Below are 18318 nucleotides of genomic sequence, written 5' to 3' on the forward strand. Positions count from 1 at the left end.
GGGATTTACTCGAGCGTCGTGGAGACCTAGTGGATTTTGAAGATAAGATAGTAAAAAGAAAAAAAGTTCTATGATGTATGCACTTTCAGCGGTGGGGAAAGCGTCTGCAGGTTCCCGAAGATATAAAAAAAATCGTCAGGTGTACATACTCGAGCATGTCAGATTAAGATACTGTATATGCCCTACATGTCTCTGATAATAAATTCATGTTAATCTGACAGTTTTGCGTGGTGGGACTGGTCGTACGGAAGAAAATGGTGAAATATATATTTTTTTCGAGCGTGTCAGATTTTTAGAGGATATGTTAATTGGACCTAAAGGAAGCTACTTCTCAAGGGACTGACAATTCGGACGTGACACAAGGTCCCAGAGATCCTTTGAAAATGAAAAAAATAATTACTTCTACGTACTCGCGTGTCAGATTTTCATATAAATGGTTAATCTCGGTGTTGCAGACGTGTTGACCCATTAATCTGACACTAATCAGGAGGAGGTTTTCTTAATCTGACAGTTTGAAGATGATAACAAGGAATTTTTTTATAATATCTCCCTTCCTGTACCTCTAACAGTTTCTGTATTCATTATGAAAGTTGTAGACAATAAAATTCTATACAACTTTTGTCTGAAGCAATTTTACATACTCTCAACCGTTTTCGAGTTAGAGGGCGATAAGGGCTAGGAGCTTAGCCACACATGCGAAAGGCCAAGGTTAATATAGAAACCGAGTCTATCAATCGCCATATATCTCAAAAACGTTCAAACGTAGAAAAAATTGTTTCGAACAAAATGTGTACAAAATGTTATGCTCTACAACTTCTATAATGAATGTGAAAACAATTTAAAGCCCAGGGGAGGAGATAATTCAAAAAAACTGATTTTGTGACATTTTTATTGTATCGGCTTGCTGAAACTGTCAGATTATATTATTTCCGTTATTCTTGAATCATTAGCTTCAAAATAAGAAAAAAAAGCCACCGCGCTCGAGAATGTACACGTGACGTTTTTTTTTTTTGCAAGTTTGGCGCCCTCCCACATATTTTCGTCAAGCTTAAATTGTCAGATTAAGAGAATCTATATTTTTCAACATGTAATTAACCACATATATCTTAATCTGACACGCTCGGGTACAATGATTGATTTTTTTTTACTTTTCTGACAGGCTGTCCTAGACAATTACCCCTATATACAGATCTAATTTTTGGTAAAGGTACTCTACAGGGTCCAAGCTATCTATCTGTATATTAATCTGACAAGCTCCTGAATTTCCCTCTTGGGCTCCCCAACTACAAAGCATAGTATTAAGATACGGTTTTTACTAATATTTGTCTCTCTGAAAGATAGCTATAAAAGGTGCTACCTGCTGTTTCCTTCTATATATTCTAGTTTGTATACGATATGGTAAAAGAGTTAGAAATATAGTTTGTTATCTAATCAAAAGTAGGTAGGAAATAACTCTTGTTACCACTATTGAATGAAATGACTATTAGTCCTTGCTCTTTCAACCATATAGTGACAGTTAACATATTGATCTAGGCTCAAGGCATAAGGATATCATCATTCGAGGCCAGGCGATGTAAAATTAAATGCCGATTTTTAAAAGACCTTCCTACTTCCAACACACGAAACCGTAATCTCAAGTCGACTCTCGTCTCATGTCATCGATGCACCATCCAAGAGGTCATTACCTAATTCATAATTCAGATCGTTCTGCTATCTGCTAAGCTCTGCTATAGGTATCCAAGATCCCTAATGACCCCACTCACGTCCTCTGCAAAGGAACAAACCTATTCGCACCAATCAGTCTAAGAGAGATAGCTCAATTGAAGACATGAACCTTTTAACAGTCTCAATTTAAAATAATAGAGGACCGTGGAATGGGCGAAGTTGTTGAATTCATGTCAGTTTCGATGATGACTCAAGCCATGAAAGTTGAGTGAACGGTCATTAAGTGAAACCGAATATTTCGGGACTGGAGGACTGCAAGAGGAACTGGTTCTGTGTTGTCGGATGTCTATTTGTTTGGTTTCCGGAAGTTGGGTGCTTCTTGTGTTCGGAATGTTGGAATGATCGGGGGGTAAGGGATGTTGATTAATAAGCGTTTTAGCGACTAAGTGTATATGCTTGTTGGAGGAAGAGGAAGTTGGCTTCGGTAGATACTGGTTTCGAATTTTTTTTTCGTATTAATTTGTGCGAGGGTAAGGGTGAGACATTCATTTCTATTCGTTTTGAATTTTTGGAGGGACTAGTCGGAAAGAGCCCATTCAAGTTACCGGATGTGCTAAAAATATCCAGAAATTTGATGGTTGGGTAGCCATTTCGTACATAATTTAAAATAATGAATTTATAAAATTTCTTTGCGTTCATACTGAAGAAATAATGAACCAGTAGGATCATTGCAATAACTATACAGAGTGTGAATGAATAGTTGCAAAATGAATTTAAGGGGTGATTCCTTTTCAAAAAATAGTGTGCGTTTATGGAAATTTTTTGAGCACCCCTTCTCAGATACAGCTCTCTAAAATTTTTTCTTACAAACCAGAAATGGAGATATTCTATGGGAACGAAATGGCAATAAAAAGTTTTTGGTGGTGGTCCCCTATTTTTTCTCCAAAAACCGTTTGTTTCAGCAACAAATTACATGAGACCTTATTTCTTCAAAATTAATGAACCTATCAAAAATTAATGTTTTATTATTTTGGTATAATATGAATAAGGAATAGGGATGGCTTTTTCTACACCTTAAAATTACCTCAACCACCAACATTTTTTTATTGCCTTCTCACTCCCAGATAATGTCTGCTCAATTTCATTTTTGATGTCTAAACAAAGTGAAGGGACTAAGAAAATGCTTCAAATTATACAAGGTGTATCTGAATAACACCGAAAAAATGTAAAGGGTGATTCTGTGGTGAAAATTAGGGAGGGTATTTGCTATAAAATTTTTTGAAAAACCTCCATCGGAAATCCTTCCGAGGATAACAAAAGAAAATTGTTTTGTTTTTTATTTCACCTATTCAGGGTTTTCCTAAATTGAACGTACAAACGAAAAGGGGAGATTCCTTAAGTGAGATTAAGAAAAAAATGTCCCATAAACATGGGGTCGCAATCGTTTCGTTTTCGAGATACAGAGTGTTGAAATTTGATTTTTTTTCAAGTTTTTTTCTCATAGTATCTACAAAAAACTACAAGAGACCGAAAAGTTTAGTATAAGAACAAAGCTTCTTTTTACATTTTTTCAAATTAACAGTTGCTCACCAAAAAAAAGTTCTGCAGAAGAACAGGTGGCAGTGTTCCAGAAAAAATATCACCCTGTAGATCTTCTTTCGAAATTGCGATGTCACGTGGTGAGAACTCCAATATGTAATATCTATGCCAAATTTCAGTTGAATATCTTGTGAAGTGTAGATACTATGAGAAAAAAACTTGAAAAAAATTCAAACTTCAACACTCTGTATCTCGAAATCGAAACGTTTGCGACCTCATGTTTATGGGAATTTTTTTTCTTAAACTCACTTAAGGAATCTCCCTTTTTCGTTTATACGTTCAATTTAGGAACACTCTGTATAATCAGCTGAAGACACGAAACTTGGTAAATATCCTTTGTCAAAGAAATTTTGAAAATTTTTCAACCCTGCAGTATGCTTAGAAAGGGCGAAAAAAAAAGATCTAAGATATTTTTTTTCACAACTTTTTTCTGGATGAAAATTTTCCTTTTGAAAAATAAAAAAGCCCAATTCATATATCTACTAACTTTTTTATTTCTATAAGTTTTTCGAAAACTAAAGCATTTACGAGAAAAATGTAATGCATTTTCGAAAAGATGAGCTGAAGCGAGGGTATTTTGCCTCAATATCTAGTAGTTCGTGCGATGACAATCATAAAAACAATAATACCGATACTAGGATTGTGCACTGTAATTTTTTGGTATCGTTCTTATTGTTTCTTGTCTCTAGCTTAATATACGGGTAAAATAAAAAGGAAAAAAAAATTTTTTTTCATCTTTGGAGGGTGTAAATTTTCCGGGGTTTTTCAAAAAATTTTTTATACCAAATACCCACTTCAACTTTCCCCAAAAAATCGCCTCTTTAATTTTTTCGAGTCATGAAATGTTGATTGTCATTATAATTTTGAATATTCTCAGTCTTTCTCATCGAAATTGAATAAAAAGAAAACCTGAAATTGTACTGGGAACTGTGGTCTGTCGAATTCCTAAGCATTGAGCCAAAGAACCAGTTTAAAAGTCCGAGAATATCGTGTAAGATCGTGATACAGACTTTCAATTGCCATTACCGAATAACTATAAGAAATAAAAATAATATCAAGTAGTAAATATCATTATACAGGATGATTTCGAATTGGGAAGATTTTCGTATATTTTTTCCTTCAAGCTCTTTCCTCTTTAAATGGGAGTTTGTTTTAATTGATTATCCATCTTCTAAATTGTACAATCTAGGCCAACTCTAAATGAATGTCACTGTTTCTTCAATTCCGAAATTTTACCATGAAGGGATGGAAAAATCAACCCGAATTAAAATATTTTTTAAGGAAATAAAGACATTCAGCAACGTTTTTGTATCTTGACTTTTCTTCTCAAAATTGTTCGAAATGTTCGACAAATTTTGTGATGCAATGTGTGAAATGTGGAATTTTTTCACATCAAAAATCAGAAAATATCTCAATTGAAAAAAAAACAAAATTCCAATGATTCCATGGTCATCTTCCACTAAAGTTATTTCTTCGTTCTTGTGTAAACTATACTTACCCCCAGCAGGTGGAAATAAAGACCAATTTCGATAACAATCTGAAAGAAACAGGTAGAAGCTTCGTAGGTACCTATATCCTCGTTAAATTGAGCGAAATAAACTCTTTCAATATGGAACTGGGAGATTTAAGTGTTGGGAAATAGGGATTGACTAAGCTGAATAGGGTGAAATGTCTCGAATGATTAAATGAGCCGAACCACTCGTCACCTACAACGGAGATATTTCAAAGGCCACTCGTAAATTCTCTAAAAACTGCCATCAGTGATGTTGGGCCATTCTTTATTTGAAGAGGTTCAACATAAATCTGAAACGTCGTTAAAGAAACGAAAAATGTTTCGATTCTATAACGTCCATTACAAATGAAAACGTTTGGTTAGCACTTACATAAGTACACACAATCATATTATTATTCTGAATTAATTCAGAATCTAATTAGATAATTCCACATAATATGGTCTGTGCATGCAACTCAGTGGGGATCATTTTTGAGTAGTTACATTACATGGAATTATGATTATTATTGAGTGTATGTCTATCCATAATTTCATTTCAATACAGGTTGGTCCAGAAATGAATGCAACAAAATTAGGTCACAGAGTGTCGAGAATCAGGGAACCACTACTGTTTCTTTTGACCTCATGAATTGTCTATCAAAATATATGTACAGGGTGGGCAAAATTCGATGGGATTTAATGGCAGCTCTGTAACCGTAAGAGCTAGGAAAAAATGGATGGCACGTTTCTGACCTCGATTTTTTAAAGATTGTTAATGGCCTTCTATCTTCTTTTGTTTTCAAGTTATAAGTGAAAACTCTTCTTTCGGCTCTTCGTACTGGTGCCTTTATCTCGTAAAGTATCTGTGATATCCAAAAACCATGCCACAGGTATCATCTTAAACACCAGTGTATAAGATGATCCTTTTGTAACGTTTTGGAAAATCGAAAATATTTCAAAAAACCTTTTGTGGCCGAATATTTTGAGTAGGACAATAGAAAGATGATATTTCTAAGAGGAGTAGACGTTTTCATTTTTGTGCTACCCGAACAAACTAAAGAATTAAGTAAATTCTTGCTTAAGGGGATCGTCTTGGGCACCTTTCCCCTATTTGGGTGGACCAAAGTGGAGTAACATTGGACAAACTACCCTGAAATTTTCGTTTCAAAATTCCCATTTGGGGTTGCTAGTTTCACATAGCTTTCGGTTCGCTTTATATCAAGGAGATATCCTGAAACGCAGATCTTTACCTGTACCTACCTATCAAATTGATACCCAAAAGTTTCGCATATGTCGTCTTCCACCTGCTGGCCTCTCCGTGACTGCCAGCAGAGTCAACGCCCTTCGTACCTCTGTTTTAAGCATTCCGAAGCCCTCAAAAACTTTCTCTGCATTTCAGTCCCCGCACCGCTGCCTTCCAGCCAAATTGTACGAAGAAACGGTGACTCACAACACCACACCGGGTTCCAGCAACAATCACCATGGTACCGTGAAACAAACCGACGCCGTATCGAAGGACAATCATAATTGAGAGTTACCTGTGCTGCGGCAGTTACCTTGCTCCGGTAGTTGGACGGTTGCGGTGGTCAACAGAGTCCGCAGAATCAATGAACTTCGTCGATTGTGGAACCACATTCGATTATTATAGTCGAATGGTGAAGAATTGTCAATATTTTCGGTGCAAATAGTGTTATGTGCTGCTGGATGTTTGGACAGTAGTTTCACTGGTGAATACGGAAGTTGAAGATGCATAATTTGTATCCGAACGTTGGCGAACACTATGTGCTGCGAAACGAGAACACCTTGTGCTACGTAAGTTGATCTTGAGGGTTAAGAAATCCATTTTCACTCCTAATTTATGCGTTTATTACTGTGATTAACAAAGTGCTGGCTCCTTCACACTTTGAAATATTACATTGGTTCGATGTAACCTGCAAGATATTGCTTGCTTTAGGGAGAGACGTTTCAAATTAAATACACGCAATAAGAAAATAATCCCAATCAATAGTAAGTAGTCCTTGCAAAATAACCAAGGGTACAAAAATTGTTTTTATGTAAAAATGAACTCTGCAATCGAAGTTTCATTTTCAACGATTTTCCAAACATTATCTCTTCTATTCTTGATAATTTGATACTTTTAAACCTCCCCTTTAATTAATGATATAAAAATTGTCGTCTAACTATGCCTAATATCAATATTTAATAGACGGTTGAAATTGGCGCTTCAAAATCTGGTGCGATCTCATTAATTTAAACGATAACTATACGAGTGTTTGTTTATTTACTTTTGTTTTCAATGTCGTCGATGTAGGTTATGTTGTTTCATTGATTGTGAGTCGATATTGACTGTTATCTTCATTATCGTGATTTTCAGAGTTACTCGAAAATAGTTTTGATCTATTTATGGGTGCTTCATGAAAATTGTTTTGAAAATGAATTATACTTGGATGGGCACTCATTATGAGAGCCCCATTATCATATCCTGAGGTGTGAGCAAAAAACTGATAGCTGAACTTTGAGGACAAGTAATACCTACCGCAAGAATCTCCGTTCAAAAACGTCATTTACTAGTTCTTAATTTACGCTTTCAATTTTGTACGAGATTTTGTACGTATAGCCTTGATCGAGGCCTTGATTTTTTTTAAATTGAAGTTGAAGGACGTCTTGATGTCACCCAGCTTTTTTTCAATTTAGTTTGTTTTTATGAGAAAAAAAAAGTTGAAAAAGTGTCTATAAAACTTGTTTTCACAATCATTTTTCCTCTGTTCAGGAAAAACTGAAAGTTATTCAGTATTCCTAATATTGCTTCTCGCGTGGTAATTCCTATTTTTCAACTGTATCATTTCGCAATTCAGGCTACTGCTCAAAGATGTGGCACATTTCCGTATTTGGGGTAGCATCCGTAAAGCCGAATCGTATGTTACTTCCCCTTTAACTGTTATAACAAGGGAACCAATTAAGATAATGGGCTAGTTTTTTTCAGAACAGAAGGATAATCCTTGTTTATTCATGACTATTTTCAAAGGCTATATCAAGTCACACATGTTTACGAATTATAAAATTCTTATTCCTTGATATTTAACAAACATCAAATAATTCGAAAATGAAGGAATCTTATTCAACTCAATGAAATGATTCTGTAGTTCAAAAATGGAATGTCAAGAGGTATTTGTTTATGATTTTTCGTTTATTGAAAATAAATATGGAGAGAGGCATCGTATCGAGTACCTAATTATAAGCGAGCTGAATAAAAATCGCAAAAGAGCTGAATACACTTGCCCTGTGATAACATTTACCTAGCTACACCCTTCAGGTTATAAAGAAATCTTATTTTCATTGCAAAAAACAACACAATATTGTTTATCTTGTATACGAAGCTATTTCGATCGTACAGTATACTATTATGTGATGATTAACCTTATGATTAACGCTATTCCTTAAGTTGAGTTATCTACCATATTGATCTCAGCGAGGAATTTATTGTCCAACCTTGAAATTTTGTGGGAATCAATCAGAAGAGAATCCTTGTGTGGTAAAGGAAAACCAGGACACAACTTCGAAAGAATAAATTTGAATTCAACCTTCGGCAAATGATTTTACATTTCTGGCACTTATTCATTGTTTTTTCCATGAATTTTAGATCATGCATGCGGGCAACTGTTTCTCAATATTACAAGTTTCAGAATCACATTTATCCGTAATTTTCTATTTGCATAGGGCATTGAATCAGGAAAAATTCAGAAGCCCACATACCTATACTTCATTCAACTTTATTTTAGCAGTCGGTTGGCCATGGAAATTTGACACATTCCACTCTGTATAGTACGAAAATGTGGGGTTATGACGATTGTCCAAACATTTTTGGGTTTTAAATCAACGCTATGTTGCCCGTTCTACGTAAAAGTTTCTGTTATTACGTATTTTATCACAATGTCGAATCTCTTCGGAAAATATGTGACGAACATAAATGAAGTTTATACAAACTGATTGAAGGCATACCAAATCCAGTTATTTGCATGAAAGAGATCAGTATAATATCATAATATGCACTAGCTTGAGGAGAGTTAATGTTCGTTATCTTCTTTGGCTTACATCATTTGTAGATTTCAAAAATATTAACTCGAAGATGAAATGCATATGATGCAGTGGTTGGGAATGGGTAGGTATTTCCTGGAGGAATTAACAGATAATTACAAGAATGTTAAATTCTTCAACAAAAATCATCTTGCATCAATATAAGTAAAAGGAGTTGAAGGAAGTTTCAAGTTAAGATGCAACTTCACCGTTGAACAAAAATTTCACATGAATAAACAGTAACAGGGCAACTTGCGTGTATTTGTGTCTATTCATCTTAATACACTGATGTAATTATAATATTTAGGTATTTATTAGTACCTTAAGACATTTACATTGTATAGGACAAGTCAAATGAAAAACAGAAAAATCCATTTTAGGGAACTCATTCTCCGATGACATTTATCGAAAATCCTGTAGTTAACTTTTCGCATTAATTCACTCAAACATAAAATTCTGCATGAAATGCCACCACTTTTTTGGGTCTCCCAATAGAAGGAAATTCTTTGTCATACTCTTCATTCGCAATCTTTCTGATTGTGGAAATATTCAGCTGAAATATAAGTCGTTTAGATTCAGATGAAACATTATATAAATTCTCTTACCTTGAATATGTTCGCTACCGTCTGACGTATTGTGGATTTTAGAATATAACTATTTGAATGAGCGGACCTGAATTCTAAATAGCACTTCCTGAAACCCTGTCTCTTTTTTCAATCACTTTCGGCATTTTCGAAATAAAAATTGATATTAGTTGTGGCAACGGCGTTATGACATTAACGACATTTCATGGGTGCCAACCTAACTTCGTTCTAGTTACAAAAACTTGAGAAAATTATTTCATGGCCAACCGACTGCTAAAATATATTTGAATGAAGTATATATCACTCTGTTCTGCTGACTGAATAGGTATTCGGAAATGATTTTCGATTTTTACATTTTTGTTTGGAGTAGAATGAACATTATTCAACATATCATATGGTATTATATGATCAGGTTCCATGTGCTGTTGTTTCTGAAGAATCTTCAAATTCGCCACAACTGAATGAATAATTGAATAAATTAACTTGATCGTTAACTACACATCAGGAGTTATATCACATTTGTAGACGATGAATCTGAAAGTAAATTATTTCATTAATTGGGAAAACTACTCTACAGGAATAGGAATAATGAATTAAGACCACTTGAAGGTACAGAAAAATCTATAAAAATAAAGACATTTAGATTTAATTTTAAAACTATTTTAGTGTAAGCCAAGTAGTGAATAGTTATCTGCAAGGTGATATAAATACTGCATATTTGTCTGTTATTTCCAAAGGTTGTTTTTTCATTAGTTTTCAACCTCCAAATCAGCCCTATTGTAAAATGAAGCTGATAGTTTACTTGTTGGATGGCACTCGACTTCTAAATTGCTATTTCGAAGACTGGTATAGTTTTCAACAAACTCATATTTTTTAACTTCTCAACCTCTCGTATTCAGGTACATCACCGATGAATTGATAAGTTAACAGATTTGACATTAATATATTCTGTAACTCGGTATATTTAGGCATCATGAAAATTCAAAAGGCTCAGTTTTAAACATCTCTATTTTGACTTAATCAAAGTCAGGCTTCTACCTGGTTGTTTTGAAAAACTCCCAAACCGACTTCACACCTTGTGTGATCTTTCAACATAAGCTACCTGTAATTATACCTATTGTGTGCAGTAAAAAAAGAACCAAGGGTTCGTGATTTCACTGAAGAAATAATTACCACCTATTCACGTAACGGTCCTTTTCAGTTTGTACCTTTGCAGATGTGAAAATATAGGAGACACCTGAGTATTTTTTGGGTCCAAATATCGATGATAGGTCCGTTTGTTCAACGTCAATCGTAAATCGAAGTTGCACAAAAAATAACCGACAATTTCTCGTATTTCTTGATTGTTGTTTTTAAAGCCGCTTTTACCTGTTGAAGATTGTCAGTTGTGATAACTTAGACCTTATTGACATCCTTTGATTAAATCTATTTTAGAAAAGAAAAAAAATTGATGAAACATCTTGAAACTTCTAGTAGTTTTTCCAATATTCGGTGAATAAGTTATTTTCAAATAATTTGCCGATCTCTCACTGAAATATTTCTTGGGGAAACGAATAATACCATATCCTTTCTTAAACAATGATGCATTTAATTAATCAAAGAAGAAATTACCTTAAATCTCGTGCAAGGAGTATTCAATTATCCTATCCGTTTTTGAACGAAAAGGTGAGTGGTTAGACGCTATCGAAGTCATCCTTTTATAATTATATATTCCGGTATTTCTTCCTTGAAATGGATTGACTCATAGTTAGTTTTTATGCTACAGGCAAGTAACTTCGATGATGAATCGAATAGAATCCGAGCATCTTATAATTTCGAAGAAATCAGTGCTATCGAAACCTGTTTATAAGTTACCTCATAGATGCTTTACTATCCATGAATTTGCCTGTTTTACAAGTGTGCCTATATTGTGGATTAATGGGTCACTAGGAAGGCGATATTTCACGATCGTAACACTGCAGCCTGAGAGACTGATGTGGTCTGTAATGCCACCACAGTCATAATTTGCACCACTATCATGGTCTTCATCACTGTCACTGTTCGAATCAATTGAACCATTGGATTTCACCTAGAACATTTTTCGACGTTTCAATTTTTAGTCCAATCATAATCATAAAAACATGACCTCGGGAGTTTGTAACTTTCGACTTTTATGCTCATGATTAAGACCACATAGAGAACTGCGTAAGACATTTATAGAAGAATATGTTAATCGAAATACCTAGTAAAATATATTCTTGAATGTTTTTAACACGGTTTTTAAGTACAGGGCGTCCGAGTTCAAGTGTCCCTATACCTTATTGTAGGAACTAAAGGAGCTAGAAGAAAAAGTTGAATACCAAACTTGTCTGTAATCGATTGAACTTTTATTTTGTATAACCCACCTCAATACAGGCTGCTCTGTTTTTTCCCTATTGGTATCAACTTTCTTATTTTAAATGGAACACCTGTATATTATTGCATTTTTGAATTCCTTGTCACATTTTAAGGTAACTTTGGCATGACAACCATGATCCTATATAGCACCGATTCTGAGATATTCGACTTTTTCCTAAAATTTTGACAGCTGTAGATGCTCACTAAAATAGCTGATACTAGTTTTCTAATGAATGTATCGAAACCAAATTTTGTCCAGCTCTTGTCAGCATATTGGATCATACGTTACATCTCTATTTTTAGCAATCTGATATACAGGGTCGTCAAAAATTTAAGTTAAAAATTCAAATAGAAGTTCAATCAAAACTTAATTTTTTCAAGAGGTAACCTCATTTTTTTCTTGTTCATCATGTAGAGCAGGTTTAAATGAGAAAAAAATGTATTCAACCTTTTCTGTAAAGTCAATAGTTTCAGGATTATGGACAAAAAAGTGCATTTCCCCGTAAGAACCAGCGATATTTATTAATTATTGTTGCTGCTATATAGTTGCCTTTGATTTTTTTGTTGAATTTAATCAATAAGATTGACTAATAAAAGAAAAAAAAGACTCTTCTATTTATAATCAGTACTCGCTCCCAATAAAATTAAAATATTTCAATTTTAAAGGGGGACTCAACTAACAGATATATTTTTTTCAAAATAATCAAGTAGTTGTCTGACAACACAAAAAAACTCTAAAATACACAATTAGATGAGTACTAGTTTCCCCAGTTACCATATTCTATCAGCTTAATTAATTAATTAATTATCGTTGGTTGTTCCGAGAAAATGCACTGTTTCGTCCATATTCCTGGAACTATTCACTTTACAGAAAAAGTTTAAATACATTTTTTGCTCATTTCAACCTGCTCTACATGATAAACATTAAAAATGTAGGTTGTCATTTGAAAAAATTAATTTTTGATTGAACTTCTATTTGAATTTTTAACTTTAATTTTTGAAGACCCTGTGTATCAGATTGCTAAAAGTAGAAATGTTGCGTATGATCCAATATATTGACAAGAGTTGGGCAAAATTTGGTTTTGATACATTCATTAGAAAACTAGTATCAACTATTTTAGTGAGCACCTACAGCTGTCAAAATTTTAGGAAAAAGTCGAATATCTCAGAATCGGTGCTATATAAGACCATGGTTGTCATACCAAAGTAACCTTAAAATTTGACAAGGAATTCAAAAATGCAATAATATACAGGGCGTTCCATTTAAAATAAGAAAGTTGATACCAACAGGGAAAAAACTGCGCACCCTGTATTAAGGTGGGTTATAAAAAATGAAAATTCAATCGATTACAGACATGTTTTGTATATTACTTTTTCTTCTAGCTCCTTTAGTTTCAACAGTTTCCACAATAAGGTATAGGGACACTTTAACTCGGACACCCTGTACACCCAATAATACAAGTGGTTGAAGGATATTCTCATATTCAGTACGAGTCTCTTGATTAAGCTCGTATAAATAACATATGGTGGTTATATGTTATGTATGGGAATCAATTTCGTTATGGAATTCCAGTGTCGAAAGGTATTTTGATAAATTATTTTTGTGACTAATTTACAGAAGGTGACAACTTTTAGTATTCTCTGTGAACACGATATATTCATCGCTCAACAACAATACTTCTAATTGTACCTATTATATTACACGAGCTGAATTGTCCTAATCTACTTAATGTAACGTTTTGTTGACCTGCAGTGGTTTGAAGTAGTCATTTAACAACGTTTATTATGTAGAACAGGGCTTTTAAATGATATCTACCCATCATTAGCCTTGGCCAAAAAGCACTTATTTGCTATTAACAGCCAACAAGTAAATAAAGGAATGACCGGTTGCAGTCATTTCTGCGGTTGGTAGTTAAATAAAATTATCAAACGGAGTAGTAATAAAAATATACATATTGGGAGAAACGTAAATTTACAAAGTAGAGTATTATATCCTACTATGTACTGTACTGAAAATCCTTTCTCCATTGTGCCTAGATAAATATCTAGTTGTCTTTGATAGGTTTCGCAAATAATCCGTATGTTTATTCAATAAGCTGAGAAATGTCATTATCGGTTTAGGACAATAGCGTTCTTCGAGATACTACATATTCAAATTTTTGATTTCATTATCCGAAATAATCATATGCAACTTTCGGTGGCCATCCTGAAGGTTTTGGGAGCCTCTGAAGACTCTCTCTCAAATAGTTGCATTGGCTTGAACTGTATCGAATTAGCTCATGTGCTCCCCAAGGGCAATTGCAATTTTCCGCCAGTGAATTGAGCGAATAATTGAAAAATACCTAGGCAATTTTTTTCATTAATTTATTGCATTAAGTAATTTCCATAGAAGAAGTTAATCAATTCAGTTTAATCAGAAATCAAGCAATTAAATTCTTTTGAATTATTAAACTGTATTATCTTTGTTACAAAATAACTGGATTTAATTTGTTCTGATCACTAAAATGCAAACACTCTTGTTGATAATTTTGAATTTGCTATTAAATCAAACCTACTCCAAAAAATTCAACTCAAACAAGCTCTGATAGGGGAAAAATAGATCTTGAGATCGCAGTGCAACGCAACCAACTTTTCAATATAGAATTTAGATCGTAGAGAAAATTTCCTTTTATTTTGGTTGATTTTCAATATCAATTATTGAAAACAAAAACAATATCGTATCAATAGGAACTGATATTTTGTCGATACAGAAATATAACTTGTCTTATTTGTTTTGTGATGAATAGCTCGATAATGTTTTGTATTTTTTTTAATATTGATTGCTTGTGATACGAAATAGAGTATTGAACCCATTGCAGCAGTTAGCTGTAATGGAATATAATACAGATTGAGAATAATCGAATTGAGATAAAGAAAAATGTTTACCAACTATTTAATCGCTGAGTTTGATGTGATGTATTGTATTTTTTCATGATGAATCACCATTCTTCTCTCTGGTTAGATTTAATGTTAATATACCAAGGGCGGGTCCAGGGAGGGGGCGCATGGTGTCAATGGCCACCCTTTGAGAATTTTAAAGAATTTTTTCTTCGTACGACGAAAAATGATTTTATTTCACTCTCCAAGTATGAATATGTCTCAAAGTAATTTTTTTTAAACACATAGCTTTAATTAGGATTATAAATTATGGTCGCCACTCGCCACCCGTAGATCAGCTAATAGCAGCATATCAGCAAATAAAAATAACTCAATATTTTTTATGAAGGTAGGTAATGCTCGAATTATAAAATGGTTAAAAAATTATCTGAATGATTTTTCATCAACTCATTCTTATTATTGGGATAAAATGGTTGAATTTATTGAATTCCAGTTTTCAAATCGGAAAAATAGTATAGGAAAAAAGTGTTTATTTTGACCTCAAGAAGCTACTGTTGAAATATTTGTACGAGTCCAAGACACACTTTGTACATTCCTCGAAATTCTTTCTTATAAATTCATCGATACTATGTATTCTGTCACTCAGTTAAACTGATGAAAGAACGTACTATCAATTAAGTACATGTTAATTAATTAATTCTAGTTTTATTTTAGATAATTCAACAATCACTACACTACGAAAAAGACATGTTTTCGATAACACCATCGAGTGTTAATGTATACAATGATAACACCTAAAAAATAATCAATCACTCCTAAAGTGATTAACCGAAAAATACATAAAAAAGTGGAGATTCGAATTCAAGTTAAACCATACATTTGCGAGTTTGAAAATCCGATCTGAAATTTGAACTTCACCTCTTTTTCTCCTCCTGACAGCCAGATAACAATTCGTAACAGTAAAGAGAATAGAGTGATATCTACATAATTATGTATTTAGGATTTTGAGCTCTACGAAGAAGTGACATTATCCCATGCTACCTGTCGGTGATGTGAGTTCTATATACAGTGTCTCAGATTTGTTCGATGGGAGAATTATCGGGAGATATTGGTGGACATGGAGCATCATCCTGCTGAAACAGCGGTACATAAACCTAATAGTAAAAACTGATTGACACGTGTGAATCCCAATTCTGTATCACGTATTCTCTAACATTGTACTTAGGTTTCTGAACACACAGTTTCTTATCTTCAGTAAATTTTGATCCGCCTATCAACTAACAGTCGCCGATAGATCGGAGGTAGTTTGCTTTTCAAGTCAACTTAGTCAAGTTGTGAACTCGTGTAATTTGGAAAAGTCCGCAAAATGATTAGTAGCATGTAATATCCGATTTACTCACTTTTGCGGTCGTTATCGGAAGTTCTTTGTCTGGACCGCCAAGTTATCGGTAGCGCCTATTACATCGGGAATACAAAGAGACTTGTGTTAAAATTGGTGTCGGACGTCTCATCAATCTCTACATGATGGTTGCAACTAAACCCTGCTACGTCAACCTGTGTAATGTTCTAGAGTCAGAATATGTGAGTAAATATTTGATTTGGGTCAATTTGAAATTATTCATTGTCGTTTTATTTGCTGCTTTGTTGACGTATTTTCTATTCTTCGAAAAAGGAAGAACGTAACTGCAGTCAATCCTTTATTAGAACACAGTAGATTTGATCCCTTAATGTTTTTAGTATCGAAGTCAAGAACTTTGTGTGGTTGTCTGCATTTTTGGTATTGGTGTTGAAGAGTCTTTTCAAGAGATACGTATGTATGAGTTTTCACTTGATTTTTCCAGAGATATTTTCTCGAGATGGTTGATATCGACCTGTTGAATCCGAATCATTAATAATAAGTACTTTGTACCGATAACATTTTGACATCTCTGTTTTGATTTTGATACATTTGCCTCTGGAAATTTGTTATCAAGGAACGTAAACCAGGATATATTTTATATCGCACAAATCTTGGGCTACGGTTAATATACAGGGTGAGTCTCTGACTTCGTACAAAAATTTCAATTGTAGATTCTGGAGGTCAAAACAAACATTTTTTTCCTATACCATTTTTTCTGATTCGGCCCTGATAAAAATATATAGTTTTGATAATGAGCTGTGCCACCCCTGGAAAAACGAAATAACTTTCAGAATAACTAGCTAAATCTGTGACACTACACATCTGTGGATCTTTTAAATAGAGTTGCATTCGTCAAAGTTCCCAACTTTTCGAATTTCATAGATATTTTTTATTATCGAACATCAAATTACTCTAAAACGGCGGATTATACAAAAAAATATGAGGAATACTTTTATTTTACAAAACGTTCAAATATTTATTAGATAGCATGCAAGTTAGTTCCAAGAGTTGGGTTCCTTGAATTTTTGGTATTTTTATGTTACTTAATGTTCATACTAAGAAAACTAGAAGAAGAGAGTGTGGGTGATATCTCTTGTTTGAAAAAGATTAATCAAATAAATGAAAAACTATATACCGTTTGTGAGATAGTAGTAAAAATAATATTTTTATATGGTTTTGAACAGCGTGTATCTTTTAAACCGAGCCGATTCAGAAAAAAATTGTAAAGAAAAAAAGTGCTTCTTTTGACCTCAGAAATCTACAATATTTATAAGAGTCAAAGACTCACCCTGTATAGACCTTTTGTTGGTGACTATGGTTTTGCATTGATTGGTTTTATGTCAATCTTTTTTTTTTATTATGGGGATGAAATAATTCAAGTCATTAAATTCGAACTTTTACTTTTTTATGCATTTTGAGGTTTTAATGTAGGTACATACAGGGTGTCCTAAAACTAGTGAAAACGTCACACCACGATAGAGTAGACCAAATACTATTGAATGATAATGATACTGATACCAATATTAGTTCAGCGAAAATGTACCGTTTCCAAAATATTCAGAATTTTATGGAAATACATACCTAAAGTTGACGATTTTCGAACTATTTTTTTAATCAAAGGGCCAGTTTGTGAAAAAGGATAGTGATTTTAAATCATATTAATCTTAGATTATTGTTTTATCACACCTAATTAACATTATTTCAAGTAGTTAATGGAAAACCTAAGTAAATGTAAATTAAAATTATTGTTTTTTCTACATGATTTTTATTACTCAGAATAAACCCCCTCTATAGGGGTGATAATATGGGCGAAAAACGCTGTCCTTGATCACAAATTGCCCCTGTGATTAGAAAAATAGACCGAAAATCGGCAATTTCAGGTTGGGTTTTTTTGGAAACGGTACATTTTCGCTCAACTAATATTGGTGTCATTCGATAGTAGTTGATCTACTCTATCGTGGTGAGACGTTTTATTCACTAGTTTTGGGACACCCTGTATATTAATTATCACTATACCGAATTAGTAAAAAGTAAACCACAAATTCTCTATCTCCCGTATTTACTATTGTCATTTGAAATTACGCAACTTTCCATGTAGATATAATTGAGGGGTTGAATTTTTTAAATGGCAACCCTAACTTTTTGTGCAAGAAATGGATAGATCTTTTGTTGCTAACAATGATTTGCTGGTGTTTTTTCATCCTCATTGAATTGAATCTACTTTTTTATGCATTCAGGTCGATAAATACACT

The 18318-nt window shown here is 33.5% G+C and overlaps 1 protein-coding gene across 4 annotated transcripts in view; it reads left to right on the top strand.

Annotated features, from left to right (window-relative positions):
- Positions 1-1918: 1918 nt before the first annotated feature.
- LOC123307432 (phospholipid phosphatase 1-like) overlaps positions 1919-18318 on the top strand; it is a 38153-nt gene continuing 21753 nt past the window's right edge. The window contains exons 1-2 of one of the 4 annotated variants that reach the window (XM_044889734.1): positions 1919-2074; positions 6156-6568. In XM_044889734.1, the coding sequence (XP_044745669.1) occupies positions 6503-6568 (66 nt within the window). In that variant the 5' untranslated portion in view covers positions 1919-2074; positions 6156-6502. Of the gene's footprint in view, positions 2075-6155; positions 6569-7012; positions 7088-15965; positions 16249-16333; positions 16478-18318 lie in introns of those variants that run through there. The other 3 variants (XM_044889740.1, XM_044889736.1, XM_044889739.1) reach the window with 3 other exon arrangements.

The sequence above is a fragment of the Coccinella septempunctata genome, chromosome 2, assembly GCF_907165205.1.
Source record: "Coccinella septempunctata chromosome 2, icCocSept1.1, whole genome shotgun sequence".
NCBI lineage: Eukaryota > Metazoa > Arthropoda > Insecta > Coleoptera > Coccinellidae > Coccinella > Coccinella septempunctata.